This window comes from Coregonus lavaretus (assembly GCF_964263955.1).
Source record: "Coregonus lavaretus genome assembly, chromosome: 4".
Taxonomy (NCBI): Eukaryota; Metazoa; Chordata; class Actinopteri; order Salmoniformes; family Salmonidae; genus Coregonus; species Coregonus lavaretus.
In genome coordinates, this window is record NC_139991.1 from 59,516,049 (window position 1) to 59,534,176 (window position 18,128).

Consider the following 18,128-nt stretch of genomic DNA (forward strand, 5'->3'; position numbering starts at 1 on the left):
ATTGTTCCATTCTCCCATCTCTCCAGCGAGTTCTCCCATGGACGAGGTCCTGAACTCCCTGAAGAGAGGCAGCTTCCACCTGCGTAAGGCTGAGCTGAGAGTCCTAGCCCCCGACCCAGACGATGACGAGAGCAACAACATCCTGGCCCAAATCCGGCAGGGCGTCCGGCTGAAGAAGGTGCGGACGCGGCCGGACCAGCAGCGGCACACCAAGGGCTCGTTCCCCCACTCTGCCGACGCTCTGACCCGCTCCATCCACGAAGCCCTGAGACGCATCAAGGAGGCTTCGCCTGAGTCTGAGTCTGAGGACGAAGGCCTGCCCTGCACCGACTGGGAGAACTAGATACGAGATACACACACCTGGTCGGAGTCTGAGGACGAGGGCCTGCCATGCACCGACTGGGACTCTGACCTTTGATCTCAGCCACTACCATCTACTATTTCTGGTTCCACATTGACAGACTGAAAGCTGAGTAGAGATGTTTCCTGAGTAGAGATGTTAGCTATTTCTTACTATTTCTTCTTGTCTTTGTAATGGACCACTAGCCTTTGCTCCTGGCTTTCTGTGTTGTGCTGACTCCTCACGCTCTAAATGAAGTCAAGCACTTTGAGAACCTAGTAATGAAAGTCACTATGTAAAAGCAATTCCTTCACTCGATTCCTTCTTTGTCCTGGACCAAGCGGGGGAGTAAGGCTCCTTGTCAGTGCACCGACTGGAGAGCTAGGGTTCTGGGATCCGTTATATAGAATGAACTATAAGAGGTTGGAGAGGTTAGGTTGCTGTGGCGAGTTTGTTTTCCGTTTGACAGGATTGAGTGTTTTCTTTAATGTTAATTCAAACCCCCATAGAATAAGGTGTGTTATTGTTTGGCTGGAACAAAAAGCCTTCACTCACACTGTCCAGCCATCTGCGGGTGAGCGTGGCAACCCCTGGTGTCGAGAAGTCATGATGATATTGTTCTCTGTAAAACCAGTGCCCTTTACAGCCAGCTGATCTGTTCAGCTCTACACAGACATGTGTCATTCATTCCATACTCATATTCCATCATGTAGTGTGTTGTTTCTGTTGATGGTTTTTAAAGTGTGCTTTTACATTCTTTTTAAGGTCGTTTTTATTTAGGAGTGTTTTACTTTTTTTTCACTGCTTTGTTTTCACTGATATAATTTTTCATATGAGTCCACTATTACAGTGGAGTCGCTTCACCTTTTTATCCAGACCTGATTGTTTTATCTGTGTTGTATCTAAGAGCTGTGTCAAAACTGAGACTTTTCCTATAGGAACAATCTCTATGTTTACTGTAATGAATCATGCACTGAGTATGAAGGACATGTTGAAGAGAGAATGATTAACTGAGTATGAAGGACATGTTGAAGAGAGAATGATGAACTGAAGGAGTGTACAACTGCTGTCCAAGTTGACGTTTGGCCAGGTCAAAGGTGGTAGTACTGTATTTTTCCGGTCTTGAAAAACGCTCAGAGATAGAAATGTATGGTGCAGAACTGAAATGATTGTCTGTCATGTAGAATAGGGATCTTGTCAGCTCTATTCATTATATTTCTATCTGTGCGTTTACCTCACTGAATCCACCAGTGGTGTGGTACTGGTAACTAACCACAGTGAGTCAGTGGGCTGAGCATATGGGGCTCATGCTTCATGTTGTGTCTTCATGGCAAGTGGTCAAAACACAATTGTGACTTTCTGCAGCGTCCGCATATCTCTGACTGCGTCTCTGTAGTCTGAAGTGGCTTCTCCTTCATCTGCACTGATCTATAAACGATGGGTAGGTGACAGCAACACAGTGGAATGACTCAGAGGAATTAGCTTTCCACTGTACAGATTTTTTAGTGCAGATGAGGAGAAGTCTAGGATTGTAGAGGCAGCCATTTTAGTTATATTGAGATGCCCCCGTCCTAGTCCTGTCTCATGTTCTCTGTAGACATACACAGTACAAACCTGTCTGTTGGAAAATCACTTCCATTTTTCAGTCAGTTTTCTTCCTCATTGTATTTGGGGTCTTTATGTATTTTGTTTATTTTATACCTATCTTTGTTATACATGATCTGTAAAATCTTTTATGTATTATTCATTTCCATCTCTTCTTTCTGTATTTATCTAACACTACAGTTTGACCTATAACCTTTTTGACTTGTATGACCTTATGCATGTGGCTGGCCTGGTCTGATTTGAAGATGAGTCCGTCACTAGATAAGTGCAATATTATATTGAACTGAAAAATGTAATGTATTATAATGTAATGAAGTGTACATCCTGAAAATACATCAGCATGCTTAAAAACATCCTAAGTATTTGAGTAAAAAACGTCATGATTTAAGAAATGGAGTAAGGATTTATAAAGCAATACCATAAAAAATTTAAATGTGCTTAAGATGGGGTTTTTTTCTCCATTTTACTCTGGTCTTTTACTGTCATTGCATTCCTAACTGCTTTATATATCCCAGTTATTTTTTCCCTTCAAAATAAAACCAAGTACCAAAATGTCTTCCTGTCCGGTTCTTTGACTTGGCATCACAGAGCCATTAGAACTCAGTGAACTCAACTCAGCCTTTGGCCAAACCAGACTTTTGTTGGGTCTAGCACATCTCATGCACGTCCACATGACGTCAACCACAAATAGTCATTCATAAAAATACAGCCAAACAATCTCCTTTTAGGCAGTGAGTGGATGTGATGTTATACAAGAAGCATCAGGACAGGATGGGAACTGAAGCATCAGGACAGGATGGGAACTGAACTGGGTCTCTACAGAGAAGGTACAGAGACAAAACAAGAGCAGCATTCAGATGATAGTGAAAAATGACAACCCTTCATTTTTGTTTTGTTTATTTTACTATAAACTCAATTACAATTGTTTAAGCATGTGGTATAATCAACATTTTAAATTATTACTCAAACGTTATTCCCTTTCAAATAGTACAGATCATAATTGAAACGCTATGATAAACCAACCAACCCAGAAACCCCATTCAGTCTCTCAAAGATACCAGAACCAACAAGCCCTTAAATAGTGTTCTTCAGGTATATAGTTTATTTATTTTTTATACATTATCACAGAGTTTTGGCAATAGTAAACCCCACAAAAGTACCGTAGTTAGCTACCATTGATGCATCTTTGTACCAAAGGCAATGTCAGCCAAATTCATAATCTGTACAGGAAAACATATTTGGCAAAAGGAAAGAAAGTCTCTCTGCAAACCACACCTGCTATGCACAAGGGTCTCTATAAATCCATTTCCTTTATAAATAGTTCAAAAATATTGCCAGTTTTTTCCCACAAAAACCTTGACACCCACATACCAGACATAAAAAGAGTAAGTGAAAATCATTAAGTTCAAACAAAAACCATTTGTTTCATACAATTATCATAATCTGTGGTTATAATATATCTGGAATAATAAATTAAGGGAAAACATAGGAACCAATCAATCAATGCACTTCAAGTCGCAACAGAAACATGGGGAGGGAAAATAAATAAAAATCATTCTGGATTCACCCAAACATTCAATTCCATTTTCACAAGTGCACTATAAATGTGTTATATTAGTATTTGTAATAAAAAAAGTTTATAGAAAGGAAATACTTTTGTAGTAACTGCTGATCCAAACCCCAGCTTCTGGCCTTGGGTTGGCGTTGTTTCCACCTTGTCTCGCCTTACATTTCCAAGAAGAGGAGGAAAATACCTGAAAGTGAGACTAAAATGTGTATTTTTATTCTTGACGCTCTTCTTTGTATTGCTCATTTAATATAGAAGGTTGTCCCAGATCGGTCCTCAATCTGGGACAAAATGCCACATTCTTCTTTAATCTCCATGGAAACGTTGTGATAGGAGGGAGGACATTGGGAGCGTTTAATAACAAGGTCACTGGGAGGTCATCTGTCTGACCTCTGACCCTTAGTCCTAGCCCAGTGTTAGATGGGGCCTCAGAGCGAACGGCCGTAGAGTCCAGTGAAACGCTGTAAGGACCAGTGAGTACGACTGTCTACATCTCCATGACCACATCTAATCTGACTGTCCGTTTGGCTGACAATGATATCTCCATAGTAACCAGAGCAATAATAGTACTGTAGTAACAATAGACTAATAAACTGGTATATGTATAATAGTTAGAAACCAGACCTGAATGCATGGTGGACAACAGCGAAGATTAAACAAATAAACAAAACATCCACCAGCAACTCTGGATGCCTGAACTGAACTTTGCACCAAATAAATATAGAAAATGAGGGCTTCCTTTTTCTGTTAGTGTCTGTAATGGAAGAAAAACCCAAAGAAAAATAACCCACCATATTCAACGTCCTCTCCTATGGAATGCTAGCCAGACTTGGCAAAAAAAGCAGAGAGAAAATAGATATTTGAGCAGCTTGTAGTCTGTAATGTGTAAAGAACATCCCACAGGGAGAGAGGAGAAGAGATGGAAGGCAGGGCCCAGGCAAAGCCTCGACAGGACCTCTGAAGTGTGTGTGTAAGGTGTGTGAGTACGTTCATATAGTATACAGGTGTACCAGCAATATGTAGTTAACATAAGCCAAAACTAGAGAATCCAAGTGAGCAAGTCTATCTATTTAGAATTGTGTTAAAGCATGTGGCATAATCAACACATGCTTGGTTATGTGGGTGTTAGTGAAGAATAATGACTGTGCATGTCCTAATAACAGCGTGTGAATATTTTCGTACAGTGCCCTCGTGCACTGACTAGCATTCATCCTCCCGTCACTGTGTTATTATGGTGGTGATGGTGCTCCACTTGGGGACTCTGTCGTAGCACTTCTCGTCTCCTCTAGCTGCTGCTGCCCTCGATGAGTCTGGCCAGGCTGTCTCGGAGCTCTGTCAGCTCAAAGATCTTCCCGTCCAGCAGTTCCAGCAGGGACCGCAGACTCTTCCTGAAGGCCTCGCTCTCCAGCTGACTGCCCTCCAGACGCAGCTCCAACTCCCCCAGCTGGGCCTCCAATGTCTGGTTCCTCTCCTCCGTCTCCTGGGGGTGGAGTAAAGGAGGGGGGAGGTTGTGTTAACGTGTGCACAGCAAAACACACATACAGTGGCTTGCAAAAATATTAATACCCCTTGGATTTCTTCACATTTTATTGTGTTAAAAAGTGGGATTAAATTAGTCCTGTGTGGCTCAGTTGGTAGAGCATGGCACTTGCAACGCCATGGTTGTGGGTTCGATTCCCACGGGGGACCAGTACACATTAAAATGCATCCACTCACTACTGTAAGTCGCTCTGGATAATGTACAAATTGTTAATATGTTAATATATATATATATATATATATGAGTCTAAGATGCTGGGAGAGGGGGGGATCCTAAACTGACATATGGAAATGTTTTAAGATGGTCAAACTATGGATCATTTAGCTATTTGATTTTGAATTTTAGGACCCCTTTAGGTATCAATTATTGGATAAAATATAGATTTTGGCCTTTACTAAAGCCCATAGAAATGCATTGAATAACACATTCATTCATGTCAAAAAGTACAATCAAAACATTAATCATAACAAACAAGGTTTTAAAGTGTTTGTCCTAAATAAAAAAATCTATACAGTACCACTCAAAAGTTTGGACACACCTAATCATTCAAGGGTTTTTCTTTATTTTTACTATTTTCTACATTGTAGAATAATAGTGAAGACATCAAAATGATGAAAGAACACATATGGAATCATGTAGTAACCAAAAAAGTTTTAAACAAATCAAAATATCAGATTCTTCAAAGTAGCCACCCTTTGCCTTGATGACAGCTTTGCACACTATTGGCATTCTCTCAACCAGACCCTTTTCTATGAGACTCGAAATTGAGCTCAGGTGCATCCTGTTTCCATTGATCATCCTTGAGATGTTTCTACAACGTGATTGGAGTCTACCTGTGGTAAATTCAATTGATTGGAAATGATTTGGAAAGGCACACACCTGTCTATATAAGGTCCCACAGTTGACATTGCATGTCAGAGCATAAATCAAGCCATGAGGTCGAAGGAATTGTCCGTAAAGCTCAGAGACCGGATTATGTCGAGGCACAGATCTGGGGAATGGTACCAAAACATTTCTGCAGCATTGAAGGTCCCCAAGAACATAGTGGCCTCCATCATTCTTAAATGGAAGAAGTTTGGAACCACCAAGACCCTTCCGAGAGCTGGCCGCCCAGCCAAACTGAGCAATCGGGGGAGAAGGGCCTTGGTCATGGAGGTGACCAAGAACCCGATGGTCACTCTGACAGAGCTCCAGAGCTCCTCTGTGGAGATGGGAGAACCTTCCAGAAGGACAACCATCTCTGCAGCACTCCACCAATCAGGCCTTTATGGTAGAGTTGCCAGACGGAAGCCACTCCTCAGTAAAAGGCACATGACAGCCCTCAGAGTTTGCACCTAAAGGACTCTCAGACCATGAGAAACAAGATTCTCTGGTCTGATGAAACCAAGATTGAACTCTTTGGCCTGAATGCCAAGCGCCACGTCATGAGGAAACGTGGCACCATCCCTACGGTAAAGCATGGTGGTGGCAGCATCATGCTGTCGGGATGTTTTTCAGCGGCAGGGACTGGGAGACTAGTCAGAATCGAGGGAAAGATGAACGGATCAAAGTACAGAGAGATCCTTGATGAAAACCGTCTCCAGAGCACTCAGGACCTCAGACTGGGGCGAAGGTTCACGTTCCAACAGGACAATGACCCTAAGCACACAGCCAAGACAATGCAGGAGTGGCTTCGGGACAAGTCTCTGAACATCCTTGAGTGGCATAGCCAGAGCCCGGACTTAAACCTAACTTAAATCTAACATTTCTGGAGAGACCTGAAAATAGCTGTGCAGCGACGCTCCCCATCCAACCTGACAGAGCTTGAGAGGATCTGCAGAGAAGAATGGAAGAAACTCCCCAAATACTGGTGTGCCAAGCTTGTAGTGTCATACCCAAGAAGACTCAAAGCTGTAATCGCTGCCAAAGATGCTTCAACAAAGTACTGAGTAAAGGGTCTGAATACTTATGTAAAATGTGATATTCCCGTTAGTTATTTTTACTAAATATGCAAAACTTTCTAAAAACCTGTTTTTGCTTTGTTATTATGGGGTATTGTGTGTAGATACAGGTCCCCTGTAGCTCAGTTGGTAGAGCATGGCACTTGCAACGCCAAGGTTGTGGGTTCGTTTCCCATGGGGGGCCAGTATGAAAATGTATGCATTCACTAACTGTAAATCGCTCTGGATAAGAGCGTCTGCTAAATGACTAAAATGTAAAAATGTATTCATCCCCCTTGGCGTTTTTCCTATTTTGTTGCATTACAACCTGTAATTTGAATTGATTTTTTATTTGGATTTCATGTAACGGACATACACAGAAATAGTCCAAATTGGTGAAGTGAAAAATATAACTTGTTTCAAAAAATGCAAAATAAATAAATAACGGAAGAGTGGTGCATGCATATGTATTCACCCCCTTTGCTATAAAGCCCCTAAATAAGATCTGGTGCAACCAATTACTTTCAGAAGTCACATAATTAGTTAAATAAAGTCCACCTGTGTGCAATCTAAGTGCCACATGATCTCAGTATATACAGTGAGGGAAAAAAGTATTTGATCCCCTGCTGATTTTGTACGTTTGCCCACTGACAAAGACATGATCAGTCTATAATTGTAATGGTAGGTGTATTTGAACAGTGAGAGACAGAATAAAAATAAAAAAAATCCAGAAAGACGCATGTCAAAAATTTTATAAATTGATTTGCATTTTAATGAGGGAAATAAGTATTTGACCCCTCTGCAAAACATGACTTAGTACTTGGTGGCAAAACCCTTGTTGGCAATCACAGAGGTCAGACGTTTCTTGTAGTTGGCCACCAGGTTTGCACACATCTCAGGAGGGATTTTGTCCCACTCCTCTTTGCAGATCTTTTCCAAGTCATTTAGGTTTCGAGGCTGACGTTTGGCAACTCGAACCTTCAGCTCCCTCCACAGATTTTCTATGGGATTAAGGTCTGGAGACTGGCTAGGCCACTCCAGGACCTTAATGTGCTTCTTCTTGAGCCACTCCTTTGTTGCCTTGACCGTGTGTTTTGGGTCATTGTCATGCTGGAATACCCATCCACAACCTATTTTCAATGCCCTGGCTGAGGTTCTCACCCAAGATTTGACGGTACATGGCCCCGTCCATCGTCCCTTTGATGCGGTGAAGTTGTCCTGTCCCCTTAGCAGAAAAACACCCCCAAAGCATAATATTTCCACCTCCATGTTTGACGGTGGGGATGGTGTTCTTGGGGTCATAGGCAGCATTCCTCCTCCTCCAAACACGGCGAGTTGAGTTGATGCCAAAGAGCTCGATTTTGGTCTCATCTGACCACAACTCTTTCACCCAGTTCTCCTCTGAATCATTCAGATGTTCATTGGCAAACTTCAGACGGGCCTGTATATGTGCTTTCTTGAGCAGGGGGACCTTGCGGGCGCTGCGGGATTTCAGTCCTTCACGGCGTAGTGTGTTACCAATTGTTTTCTTGGTGACTATGGTCCCAGCTGCCTTGAGATCATTGACAAGATCCTCCTGTGTAGTTCTGGGCTGATTCCTCACCGTTCTCATGATCATTGCAACTCCACGAGGTGAGCTCTTGCATGGAGCCCCAGGCCGAGGGAGATTGACAGTTCTTTTGTGTTTCTTCCATTTGCGAATAATCACACCAACTGTTGTCACCTTCTCACCAAGCTGCTTGGCGATGGTCTTGTAGTCCATTCCAGCCTTGTGTAGGTCTACAATCTTGTCCCTGACATCCTTGGAAAGCTCTTTGGTCTTGGCCATGGTGGAGAGTTTGGAATCTGATTGATTGGTTGCTTCTGTGGACAGGTGTCTTTTATACAGGTAACAAATTGAGATTAGGAGCACTCCCTTTAAGAGTGTGCTCCTAATCTCAGCTCGTTACCTGTATAAAAGACACCTGGGAGCCAGGAATCTTTCTGTTTGAGAGGGGGTCAAATACTTATTTCCCTCATTAAAATGCAAATCAATATATAAAAAATTTTACATGCGTTTTTCTGGATTTTTGTTGTTGTTATTCTGTCTCTACCTGTTCAAATAAACCTACCATTAAAATTATAGACTGATCATTTCTTTGTCAGTGGGCAAACGTACAAAATCAGCAGGGGATAAAACAAAAACACTAAGCAAAGGGCACCACCAAGCAAGCGGCACCATGAAGACCAAGGAGCTCTCCAAACAGGTCAGGGACAAAGTTGTGGAGAAGTACAGATCAGGGTTGGGTTATAAAAACATATCTGAAACTTTTAACATCCCATGGAGCACCATTAAATCCATTATTAAAAAATGGAAAGAATATGGCACAACAAAAAATCTGCCAAGAGAGGGCCGCCTACCAAAACTCACAGATCAGGCAAGGAGGGCATTAATCAGAGAGGCAAAAGAGACCAAAGATAACCTTGAAGGAGCTGCAAAGCTCCACAGAGGAGATTGGAGTATCTGTCCATAGGACCACTTTAAGCCGTACACTCCACAGAGCTGGGCTTTACGGAAGAGTGGACAGAAAAAAGCCATTGCTTAAAGAAAAAAATAAGCAAACACATTTGGTGTTTGCCAAAAGGCATGTGGGAGACTCCCCAAACATATGGAAAAAGGTACTCTGGTCAGATGAGACTAAAATTGAGCTTTTTGGCCATCAAGGAAAACGCTACGTCTGGCGCAAACCCAACACCTCTCATCACCCAGAGAACACCATCCCCACAGTGAAGCATGGTGGTGGCAGCATCATGCTGTGGGGATGTTTTTCCATCGGCAGGGACTGGGAAACTGGTCAGAATTGAAGGAATGATAGATGTCGTTAAATACAGGGAAATTCTTGAGGGAAACCTGTTTCAGTCTTTCAGAGATTTGAGACTGAGACGGAGGTTCACCTTCCAGCAGGACAATGACCCTAAGCATACTGCTAAAGCAACACTCAAGTGGTTTAAGGGGAAACATTTAAATGTTTTGGAATGGCCTAGTCAAAGCCCAGACCTCAATCCAATTGAGAATCTGTGGTATGACTTAAAGATTTCAGCTGGTGTACAGCACCCATCCAACTTGAAGGAGCTGGAGCAGTTTTGCCTTGAAGAATGGGCAAAAATCCCAGTGGCTAGATGTGCCAAGCTTATAGAGACATACCCCAAGAGACTTGCAGCTGTAATTGCTGCAAAAGGTGGCTCTACAAAGTATTGCGTTTGGGGGGGTGAATAGTTATGCACGCTCAAGTTTTCAGTTTTTTTGTCTTATTTCTTGTTTGTTTCACCCCAAAACATATTTTGCATCTTCAAAGTGGTAGGCATGTTGTGTAAATCAAATGATACAAACCCCCAAAAAATCTATTTTAATTCCAGGTTGTAAGGTAACAAAATAGGAAAAATGCCAAGGGGGTTGAATACTTTCGCAAGCCACTGTATGAAGTGGAAAAAACTATTTCATCAATTTTAGAATAAGGCTGTAACGTAACCAAATGTGGAAAAAGTCAAGGGGTCTGAATACTTACCGAATGCACTGTAAACTGACATTTTTATAGGGATTGTTTTATGTAACTTAGATTGACGCACCAGTGAGTCAATTGACTCTAGGGGGTTGTCACTTTTTTGTCAACAATCTACACAAAATACTATGTAAAGTCAAAGTGGAAGATTTTTTACTTATTATTTAGATTAATATAAACGAAATAACTAAAATCTCCCTGAGTCAATAGATGTTATAAACACCTTTTGCACCTTTCCCGAGTGGCGCAGTGGTCTAAGGCACTGCATCGCAGTGCTAGCTGTGCCACTAGAGATCCTGGTTCGAATCCAGGCTCTGTCGTAGCCGGCCGCGACCGGGAGACCCATGGGGCGGCGCACAATTGGCCCAGCGTCGTCCTGGGTAGGGGAGGGAATGGCCGGCAGGGATGTAGCTCAGTTGGTAGAGCATGGCGTTTGCAACGCCAGGGTTGTGGGTTCGATTCCCACGGGGGGCCAGTATGACAAAAAATATAAATAAAATGTATGCACTAACTACATATACAGTGGGGAGAACAAGTATTTTATACACTGCCGATTTTGCAGGTTTTCCTACTTACAAAGCATGTAGTGGTCTGTAATTTTTATCATAGGTACACTTCAACTGTGAGAGACGGAATCTAAAACAAAAATCCAGAAAATGAAATTGTATGATTTTTAAGTAATTCATTTGCATTTTATTGCATGACATAAGTATTTGATACATCAGAAAAGCAGAACTTAATATTTGGTACAGAAACCTTTGTTTGCAATTACAGAGATCATACGTTTCCTGTAGGTCTTGACCAGGTTTGCACACACTGCAGCAGGGATTTTGGCCCACTCCTCCATACAGACCTTCTCCAGATCCTTCAGGTTTCGGGGCTGTCGCTGGGCAATACGGACTTTCAGCTCCCTCCAAAGATTTTCTATTGGGTTCAGGTCTGGAGACTGGCTAGGCCACTCCAGGATCTTGAGATGCTTCTTATGGAGCCACTCCTTAGTTGCCCTGGCTGTGTGTTTCGGGTCGTTGTCATGCTGGAAGACCCAGCCACGACCCATCTTCAATGCTCTTACTGAGGGAAGGAGGTTGTTGGCCAAGATCTCGCGATACATGGACCCATCCATCCTCCCTTCAATACGGTGCAGTCGTCCTGTCCCCTTTGCAGAAAAGTATCCCCAAAGAATGATGTTTCCACCTCCATGCATCATGGTTGGGATGGTGTTCTTGGGGTTGTACTCATCCTTCTTCTTCCTCCAAACACGGCGAGTGGAGTTTAGACCAAAAAGCTCTATTTTTGTCTCATCAGACCACATGACCTTCTCCCATTCCTCCTCTGGATCATCCAGATGGTCATTGGCAAACTTCAAACGGGCCTGGACATGCGCTGGCTTGAGCAGGGGGACCTTGCGTGCGCTGCAGGATTTTAATCCATGACGGTGTAGTGTGTTACTAATGGTTTTCTTTGAGACTGTGGTCCCAGCTCTCTTCAGGTCATTGACCAGGTCCTGCCGTGTAGTTCTGGGCTGATCACTCACCTTCCTCATGATCATTGATGCCCCACGAGGTGAGATCTTGCATGGAGCCCCAGACCGAGGGTGATTGACCGTCATCTTGAACTTCTTCCATTTTCTAGTAATTGCGCCAACAGTTGTTGCCTTCTCACCAAGCTGCTTGCCTATAGTCCTGTAGCCCATCCCAGCCTTGTGCAGGTCTACAATTTTATCCCTGATGTCCTTACACAGCTCTCTGGTCTTGGCCATTGTGGAGAAGTTGGAGTCTGTTTGATTGAGTGTGTGGACAGGCGTCTTTTATACAGGTAACGAGTTCAAACAGGTGCAGTTAATACAGGTAATGAGTGGAGAACAGGAGGGCTTCTTAAAGAAAAACTAACAGGTCTGTGAGAGCCGGAATTCTTACTGGTTGGTAGGTGATCAAATACTTATGTCATGCAATAAAATGCAAATTAATTACTTAAAAATCATACAATGTGATTTTCTGGATTTTTGTTTTAGATTCCGTCTCTCACAGTTGAAGTGTACCTATGATAAAAATGACAGACCATATATATATATATATATATATATATATATATATATATATATATATATATATATATATATATATATATATATATATATATATATATATATATATATATATATATATATATATATATATATATATATATATATATGCACTCACTAACTGTAAGTCGCTCTGGATAAGAGCGTCTGCTAAATGACTAAAATGTAAATGTAAATGTAAATGTAAATGTAATGCAGCTGTGTCAAGGTGTTGGGGATCATGGCTAGACAGCAATTTTCAAGTCTTGCCATAGATTTTCAAGCAGATTTAAGTCTAAACTGCAACCAGTCAGGAACATTCACTATCTTGTTGGTAACCAACTCCAGTGTAGATTTGGCCTTGGGTTGCAGGTTATTGTCCTCTAGGATTTTGCCTGTGCTTAGCTCCATCCCATTTATTTTTGTCCTGAAATACTCCACAGTATTTGCCAATGTCAAGCATACCCATACCATCCATGATGCAGCCACCACCATGCTTGAAAACAAGGAAGCAGTTACTCAGTGATGTGTGGTGTTGGATTTGCCCCAAACATAAGGCTTTGCATTTAGGCCAAAAAGTGTATTCCTTTGCCTTGTTTGTTTACTTGCAGTTTTACTTTAGTGCCTTGTTTCACAAAAGATGCATGTTTAGAATTTTTTGTATTCTGTATATTTGTATTCTTCTTTTCACTGTCATTTAAGTCATTATTGTGGAGTCACTACAATGTTGTTGATCCATCCTCAGCTTTCTCCCATCACAGCCATTGAACTCTAACTGTTCTAAAATCACCATGTAACATCCCTGAGCAGTTTCATTCCTGTCCTGCAGCTCAGTTCAGAAGAACAACTGTATCTTTGATGTGTCTGGGTGGTTTAATACATAATCCACAGCATAATTATTAACTTGACCATGCTTAAAGGGATATTCAATGTCTGATTTGTTACCAATCACTGGCCTTCTTTAGGAGGCTTTGTAGTTGAATCTGTGCTTGAAATTCAACCCTTGACTGAGGGACCTTACAGATGTTGTATGTACTGTATGGGGGACAGATGTTGTATGTACTGTATGGGGGACAGATGTTGTATGTACTGTATGGGGGACAGATGTTGTATGTACTGTATGGGGGACAGATGAAAGGGTAGTCATTCAAAAATCATGTCAACCCCTATTATTTCACTCACAGTGAGTCCATGTAAGTTATGTGATTTGTTAAGCCAAATTTTACTCCTGAACTAATTTAGGCTTCACTAAACAAAGGGCTTGAATACTTATGCAACGACTATATTTAAGTAATCAAATTTGTATAAATCTTAAAAACATGACAATTCTTCTTCCACTTTGACATTAGAATAGTTTGAGTAGATTGTTGACAAAAAAATAACAATTAAATCAATTTTAATCCCACTTTGTAACACAAAATGTGAAGAAATCCAAGGGGTCTGAATACTTTTGCAAGGCACTGTATAGACAAACACACACAAAGACAAACACGCACAAACCAACAAACACAAACACACTGCAGTGAAAGCAGGTGTATGAGGCCCAGTGTAGTGTGCAGTGCAACACAGTAGTGTTGTTCATTAGTCTCACCTGTAGTTTCTGTGTTAGCGATTCCTTCTGAGTCTGGAACTCATTGGCACTCTCTACTTCCTCTTTCAACCTCTCTAGTTCCTGCAGGGAGAGAAAATATACAATAACAGGGCTCTCATGTACGCTTTCTCCCTCATAAATACAGTTCACACACACACACACACACACACACACACACACACACACACACACACACACACACACACACACACACACACACACACACACACACACACACACACACACACACACACACACACACATCCTCCTTGGCCTTTAATGCTGACTCCAGTTCTTCTATCGTCTGGTTGAGCTCAGTCTTCTGGGATTTGATGACTGTCGTCTGACCACTAACACACTCCAGCTCTGTCACCTGAGGACATACAGTGTTGGTAATCATACAGTTCTTATGTTCTTTGTGCAACCATTCTGATCTGTTTGCGTAGCCTCGCTCTAGTATCCCTTTATAAAGTCTGTTACCCGTTTGCGTAGCCTCGCTCTAGTATCCCTTTATAAAGTCTGTTACCCGTTTGCGTAGCCTCGCTCTAGTATCCCTTTATAAAGTCTGTTACCCGTTTGTGTAGCCTAACTAACTAGTTTGTGTAGTCTCTCTCTATAACCCTTTATAAAGTCAGTCAGTCTTACCCGTTTGTGAAGTCTCTCAGCCTCCTCCTGGTAAGCAGCCAGTTGTTGTTTCCACTGTTTGACATTGGCTGTGGACTCCAGCAGAGCTGCTGTCAGTTTGGCATTGTTTCCCTTCAGGGCTGCCAGCTCGGCCTCCCAGTGCTTGTTAATACTGGACGAACTAGAGACAGACAGACACTTCAGCAGAGTTTCGGGGACCATGAGCTGAGACCAAGACCCAGACATTGGTGCCAAGACCCAGACCCAGTGTATTGAGACCATGACAAGACCAACTGACCAAGACTGTTTTTTTGTGGTCACGACTGGTCTTAAGACTAAGACCACAAGATCAAGACTCCTTCTTTGATATAAACTCAATAGTTGTCTTCCTGAGTTGATTGCAAAAAAAGAACAATGCTGTCATTTGACTAGAATACTATTTACCATTCCAGCACCAATGTACAAATACATATTCAACTTCATGTTCATCAGCATTACTGACCTCAGAGACTAGAGTGGACATGAGGGGAACCGTGTACGGTGAATACGGAGGGGTGGGGGAGTGAAATACATTCATAATTAAATCAGAACTCCACAGTGTTTTAATATAATGCTTAACTGCTGTCCAGGGGGTCTGGGACCACATGAATAAGAGATGGATGAATGGACACATCCAGGGCCTGTCCGGGCAGACCACACAGTGCTGCTGCTCTGCTGCATTTTATATCAGAGGTCCCAGTGGACAGCTAAACCCCTCCATTACCAGACTGAACATGGGAGCATCGTGGAGTACTGTGGATGTTCAGCTTGTACAAGGGAAGATGATAGTTTTTGTATCAATTGGTATTATCTTAACATTTCCAAAGAGAACTGAATGTGCTCATTTATTCAGCCTTCACCCACTGACTGACCATGCCTTGGCCCACTGAGGTGCACACTCTTTGGGCTTGACATCCTACTCCAGCCCCTGGCTTCAGAGCCTGGTTCTTACCTGTGGGAGAAGGGCAGTTGGTTCTGAGAAGGCTCGGCACGGGGCTCAGGGGGGTGCTGCGGCGTTTCGGGGGTGGTGCCCCTCTCGTCATCAGTGCCGTTGATGCTCTCCGGGGTCAAAGGTGACTGCAGGTCACCGGTGGCCGACTCCTGACATGATGTAAACAATAAGGTTATTGTAACAGAAATACATATTAACTCTTTTTATATGTTCTCAGGTGCTGAGTAAAGAAAAGACTGATGTCATGTGGAGAGAATACCTGCACAATGAGTTACACTCCACAGAAAGTGATGTTTTTTGTTTCTCTCAAGTGAGTAGGCCTATGTGTTTTCAAGTGAGCTTGTTGTTTTCTCACTTGAAAAAAGAAACATCGCTTTATGGGAGCATATTTGACACTCGGAGATCAGAGTTAATCTGAGACTGAGAAGGGATTAATTAATCTATGTGTTAATCTGACATTAGGATGGGAGAGAGAGGGGTTGTTAATCCACAACGGAGGGCAGGGTTCTCCCCAAAGAGTGGAACAGTGCCATTCAACACCTCAATTCTAGGTTAAATATACAGTATGCTGTATAAACTGTATAATGGACAAAAGCAATTGTAATTTCTGTCCATTTTTCTAAGATACAGCAGTGACAACATTGTGGGGAGACCCCCTGAAGGGCTGGAGTGTGTTAGCCTGGGGTAGTTGGGGATATCAACACTGGACTGGGGTAAGAGGGCGAAGCAGGAGGGTTATCGGACACTGGGGTCAGATGACAATGATTTTGATTCCATTTTACCTTCTTTTTTACAGGTACTCTGAGAGGTACTTTGGGAGGTACTTTGGGAGGTACTGAGAGCACATTCTTTTTTAGTGCAGCGACCTGGGGAAGAGTTGCAGGGGAGAAGAGATGGGTTGAATGAGCCAATTGAAAGCTGGGGATGGTTAGGTGGCCAGGTTGGGAGTTTAGCCAGGACACTGGCGTTAACACACTATAGTCTTGCCATGAGAGTAATGGCTTCAGACACTCCCATTAGGAATTAGTTTAACGTCTCATCCAAGAGTAGTGCTTTTGCAGGTAGTGTTTCCAATCACTTCCTGTGATACCTAAATCACCTGGGGTCCATTCACTCCCCTTGTTTTCTGGTAAAACATGTTAACGTTAGTGGTGGGTTATACAAAAACAACAAGTGCTTTGCAGTCTATACTGGTCCAAAGACTACATTTAATGTGAGGAAACATGTTTTTTTAATCAATGTGAGTAAGTAGTGTCGGTGAACTATCCCATCTGAGGTAGGGGTGTGCATTGTTGGGATTACCTGAGAGGGGGTGCTGGTGAGTTCCATCTTCTCCTGGGATTTCTCCTTGGCTAACCGGGCCGCCTCCTTAAACTCTGCAAACTTCTCTGCAAACTGAGAAAGAACCACAATGACAGACAACACTGACTAAATCAGTCTGTGTGTGTATGTATGTGGTGTGTTTGTGAGCTCAAGCGTGGCGATGTGTGTGTGTGTGTACCTTGAGCAGGTGGTTCTCTGAGGAGAAGCCCAGGCCGTAGACGGTGTTGGCTCGGCTGTCGGCCCACTGGCCAAACTTCTGGGAGGTCTTGGTGAAGGTCATGTTGGGGGTGATGGTGCTGTTGATGATTGCCTGGGGAAGGAGAGAGGAGTTGTATGAGTCACAAAAGCAATGCTGACCCATTTGCCTAAAAGATGAGCGGGCTTGTTGTTTTCTGGACGGTTGCCTTCAGCAACGACTAGATGTGTTATCCATCTGTGTTTGTGTCAGACAAAAAGTGTGTGTGTGTGTTTATTGGTGTGTGAGTACGCATGTGTGTGTGTGTGTGCGCGTGTTACATCCCCATTGATTGGTAAACAGGAAGCTATCAATGAGAGGAGAGGCCCCAGTGAGGCTGATTGACTCTACTGGCATCGACCACAGTGGGAGAGGGAGGGGTGAGGGAGAGAGGAAGGTGGGGTGAGGGAGGGTGGGCGAGGCACACTGTTAGCTCCATGTAAAGTTGTGTGTGTGTAAAGTTGTGTGTGTGTGTAAAGTTCTCTGTGTGTGTAAAGTTGTGTGTGTCTATGTAGTTACTTTGGGCTGTGTGGATGTTGATGAGGAGTATATCCTAGAGTGACAGGGTAGCAGGCAGGCAGCACCCCACCACAGCACACCCTCTCCCTGCTATTTCCAGCTCAGCACAGTAGCAGTAACCCCACAGTTGCGTTCACCCATTCGCTAGCCCTACAGCACCAAGGGTCACATACAAAGCAGTGGAGAGCGCAGTGGAGAGAGTGTGTGTTTGTGTGTGTGCGCGCGCGTCTGTGTGTGGAGAGCTTTACATAACGTTGTGGTGCTAAAATAGCT

The 18,128-nt window shown here is 43.0% G+C and overlaps 2 protein-coding genes across 2 annotated transcripts in view; one reads left to right on the forward strand and one right to left on the reverse strand.

The window, feature by feature from the left end:
* The window catches only part of LOC311127664 (junction-mediating and -regulatory protein-like), a 76,112-nt gene extending 73,611 nt beyond the window's left edge, over positions 1–2,501 (forward strand). The window contains exon 10 of the mRNA XM_084159524.1: positions 27–2,501. Within this exon, the coding sequence (XP_084015650.1) occupies positions 27–343 (317 nt within the window). The 3' untranslated portion in view covers positions 344–2,501. The remainder of the gene's footprint in view (positions 1–26) is intronic.
* A 347-nt stretch (positions 2,502–2,848) lies between these two features.
* Positions 2,849–18,128, reverse strand: part of LOC311127586 (homer protein homolog 1-like) — a 30,715-nt gene continuing 15,435 nt past the window's right edge. The window contains exons 3-9 of the mRNA XM_084159404.1: positions 17,280–17,411; positions 17,081–17,173; positions 15,779–15,927; positions 14,809–14,968; positions 14,426–14,536; positions 14,164–14,244; positions 2,849–4,992 (exon numbers count right to left, since the gene is read on the reverse strand). Coding sequence (XP_084015530.1) covers positions 4,798–4,992; positions 14,164–14,244; positions 14,426–14,536; positions 14,809–14,968; positions 15,779–15,927; positions 17,081–17,173; positions 17,280–17,411 — 921 coding nt within the window. The 3' untranslated portion in view covers positions 2,849–4,797. The remainder of the gene's footprint in view (positions 4,993–14,163; positions 14,245–14,425; positions 14,537–14,808; positions 14,969–15,778; positions 15,928–17,080; positions 17,174–17,279; positions 17,412–18,128) is intronic.